Source organism: Pyxicephalus adspersus, chromosome 8 (assembly GCF_032062135.1).
Source record: "Pyxicephalus adspersus chromosome 8, UCB_Pads_2.0, whole genome shotgun sequence".
NCBI classification, from domain to species: domain Eukaryota; kingdom Metazoa; phylum Chordata; class Amphibia; order Anura; family Pyxicephalidae; genus Pyxicephalus; species Pyxicephalus adspersus.
Genome location: NC_092865.1, coordinates 69,839,836 through 69,843,740, shown reverse-complemented (window position 1 = coordinate 69,843,740; position 3,905 = coordinate 69,839,836). Strand labels below are relative to the sequence as shown.

General features: G+C 37.9%; 1 protein-coding gene across 1 annotated transcript in view; it reads right to left on the bottom strand.

Moving 5' to 3' along the window:
• Nucleotides 1-3,905, bottom strand: part of CACNG2 (calcium voltage-gated channel auxiliary subunit gamma 2) — an 86,672-nt gene that overhangs the window by 14,895 nt on the left and 67,872 nt on the right. Inside the window, exon 2 of the mRNA XM_072421077.1 lies at nucleotides 373-456. Within this exon, the coding sequence (XP_072277178.1) occupies nucleotides 373-456 (84 nt within the window). The remainder of the gene's footprint in view (nucleotides 1-372; nucleotides 457-3,905) is intronic.

Genomic DNA, 3,905 nt, shown 5'->3' with positions numbered 1-3,905 from the left:
CTTAGGATTTCCTATGTTTTGTATTCCCTAGGATCGGGCCTTGGATTCCCTGGGTTTTGTATTTCCTAGGATCTGGCTTGGGATTCCCTAGGTTATGTATTCCCCAGGATGTTCACAGAAAAAAACTTAGGTGTCCCTGGCCTAGCTTCCATGGGTAATGACAGAGGTGAGATGAGAAGCCCTTTTAGTCATACTATCAGTGGGTGATTTTTGTTACAAGTTGAGGAAGTGCAGACATTAAAAGTGAATTTTGTATTTTATTGCAATATCTCCATTTGAATTGAACTTGATGCTTTGCACTCTGTTTATAAAACACAGTTTAGTTCTAATATACTTATGTGAACAAGCAAGCAAACAAATCAGTGCACTTACGGAGAAAATATTCGGCAGTGTCTGCTTCATAATCTGCATCCTCTGGAAAGTGGTCAATCTGTTTGCAGACTCCCTTAAAATTACCTAAAAAGAGATGTGAAAAAATGTGTCAGAATTTTCTGTACAAGGATACCGTCAACATGATGACCCAATCAAACAGTAAGCAGTAACATCAGAACTAAAATGATATATATTTTTGTTGACTGCTTGTTACTGGTTAATGTACTTTGCAAGTTTTTTAATTAAAGGTGGACTCCAGCCAAGATAAATATATATATTTATGTATGGAAGGAACGGTGCCTTTGTCCCTATCATTTCCCTCACCTTATATTGTGTCACAGAGGTGATGGAAAACCTCTGCAGTGAGGAAAAAGCTGACAGATTTTCCCACTCTATCTTCAATTGAAAAAAAGTCCTGGCTGGGGTTTAACTTTACACTTTATTAAGTGTTTTGTTTCCTCCACATATATAGGAAAACGCATATACCAGCTCAGTCTTTACTACTGTATTCTGGGTAATGTAGAGAAAACCTGCCAGAAATATAAGCTCAAGCCATTATAAATTAAAGGTAATTAGGAAATTAGGTTAGGAAATTAGGATAGTGCCCCTTTTCCCCTATCACTTCTGTAAGTGCTCTTCAAACTGCCACAAACACGAGCAATTCAAACTAAACTTACAATCTTACAATTGAAAAAAAAGCATAACCAAAAGTTAATAAAAACAGCACGTTTAAGTGATTGGATTTGTATCTTATTGGCATATCCCTCCCTTTGGGCTCTATTTATAAAACAGGGAATCTGACATTCCCTCATGGGAATCTTCCATGTCTATGTGTTTCAATGGCAGTAACTAATTCTCACCAGGGAACCTTTAAGGGAATGTCAGATTGCCTGTTTTATAAATAGAGCCCAGTCCTATCATGCCTCGTACATCATGATATTGGTCAGTGAGGCAGCCCAACGACCGATAAGGATTTGGTCCATGTGGACTCCTGTATAAAAACATTATTGCAGGAGTCCACTAGGTCCACTAGTCTCATAGTATTTTCCTAGGAGTAATCATAACAAACATGTTAATTCCAGTTATTGGAAATTCATTAGCTAACAAAAAGGAGGTCCAATTTAGCCCAACGCGTTTCGCCAGAAAGCCATCCTCAGGGGAGGTGGGACCATTAAAGGTAGTTAAAAATGGTGAAAATTTTTTGTTCCATAATGACTACATTCACATTCTCTGTTCCATAGAGATCATGGATGTCTGCATACAAAGATCTGCTCAGTGCACCCCCTCTAATCCTAAAATCACAATAACTAGAATTAACATGATTGTTATGAAAACTCCTTAGTACATACTTCAAGACTAGTGGACCTCTGTTAGATTAGTTCTTTGCACACCCCTGCAATAAAAATTTAGCCAAAAACCCTATTTTCCTTTTCATTTTTCTTTTTATTATATTGTAAAGTATTGTAGGGCTGGCCAACATTCATGCAGCAGGTTAGAGTAATCTTCGCCAATTACTACTACTGTAAAGAAACTTGTAAAAAAATGTGGTTCGCCATATGTTATGATGCTTCTATTTCTGGGTCAACTAATTTTTGGCATTTTTGGTTTTCATTAAAGGTCATCATCTGCTCTTTTTTGATTGTCTTTGTTTCATTTGTTAATGTACAGCCTAATCTCAAACAAAATTGTAATGCATTACAGCTAAATAGATTTTAAATGTGGTGGCTGCTTTAGTTTCGTTTTGTAGACTAAGTACATTGTCTGCAAGTACAGAAAATCTGAACCTGACAATCTTATAGTGTTTTTGTACCTTCAGTGAATTGTAATTTGGAGCAACTTATGTATGCACAGTCTGTATGAGTCTTCCCACCAATCTTTTATGAAAAATATTATTCCCTTGTAAGTAATGAAAATGATGGAAGTGGAGTAGGGCAATCATGTTGCTGTTCAACAGATACAGTGCATTGATTGTGTGTTGCCCCTGGGGTAAAAAATACATTTCAATCAGGGTCACTAGGTGAAAATAAATGTAAAAAATCTGAATGCATCTACTGCATCCAAGTATTCTGCAATGGATTACATTTGTGTTGTTGGGTTTCATGTTAATGTTAACAATGATGTTGTTAACATTATTATTATTATTATTATTATTATTATTAATAATAATAATAGTTTCATTTTGTGTGGAATCTCTCTCTAGCTATGAAAAATAGAAATACACACCATTTTACAGGATTCTCCATGCAGGGCCACCATCAGAAATTTCTGGGCCCCATCCTAGGTACACTTCCTTGGCCTCCCTCCTCTATGTCCTAATGTTCCAGCACTGCAGCAGTCAAGCTCTTTTGATCAGAGCCTGGTACAAAGGTACCCCTTGTCCTTCCTGTAGGGGCCTTGCTACCGTGGCTCAGTGGTTAGCACTCCGGCCTTTGCAGCGCCAGGTTTGAATCTCAGCCAGGGCAATATCTGCGTGGAGTTTGTGTGGGTTTCCTCCGGGTACTCCAGTTTCCTCCCACATTCCAAAAACATGCAGTCAGGTTATTTGGCTTTCCCCTAAATTGACTTTAGACTGTATTAATGACATATGACAGATTGTGAGCTCCTTTAAGGGACAGCTAGTGACATGACTATGGACTTTGTACAGCGCTATATGCGTGATATGTTGCGTGATATGTTGACGCTATATAAATACTGTATAATAGTAACAACGCAGGTCTTACATGACTCATAAGTGCTTTTTGACAACTATACCCTTAATTTTATTGGCAGAGCTCATTCAAAACAATATTATTCACAAAATGTTGAAATGACAATAGTCTGTACAGCTGTTGCACAATGTCCTACATGCTATCTACACATTCTACAAGGGACAGTGTGCTACCTGCTGTGTATTGAAGAACATTTTGATTCAGAAAAGTTTTAGTGAGTGTACACTGATTACACATAAGCCATAGACTGAGTGTGTTTATAGAGGTCACAGAACTCAGAGGTGGGTTTTAATATCATTCAGTGTTCATTTTTGCTGTGGATATTATTTCTTAGAATACAACATAATTCAGGGTAGCAGACTTCACTTTCTGAGACTACACACAATTTCAGAATACTGTTTAAGGTAGGCCGCTGTGTCAATGGGCAGCACTTAATTCAAATAACAGTAATTTAACAGCTACAATATTCAGGCTGTGGGGGAAGTTAAGAAGGTTTTTTAAGTGAGGAAAATGCCCCCTCACAGACGGTAATTAATACATGACATGCTTAACTGTGCCCACTTTGAAAAGATTTTGTGTGAAAAGACTGGGACACATACAGGAATTAAAACATGAAAGAGGTTGCAGCCCAGTCTCGATCTACTCAAAATTGCAATTTGACTGGAGTTGGCATTTTATTTAAACCCATGATATCTTCATTGGTGGCACCAAAAGCCTCCTGCAGCACTCCCACCAGCCATAGTGAACTGTAAGGATGAAGAATTGGCAGATTACATTCAGCAGTGGCAGAATAGGTCCTGCCAAGACTTGGGTGAATTGATCCAC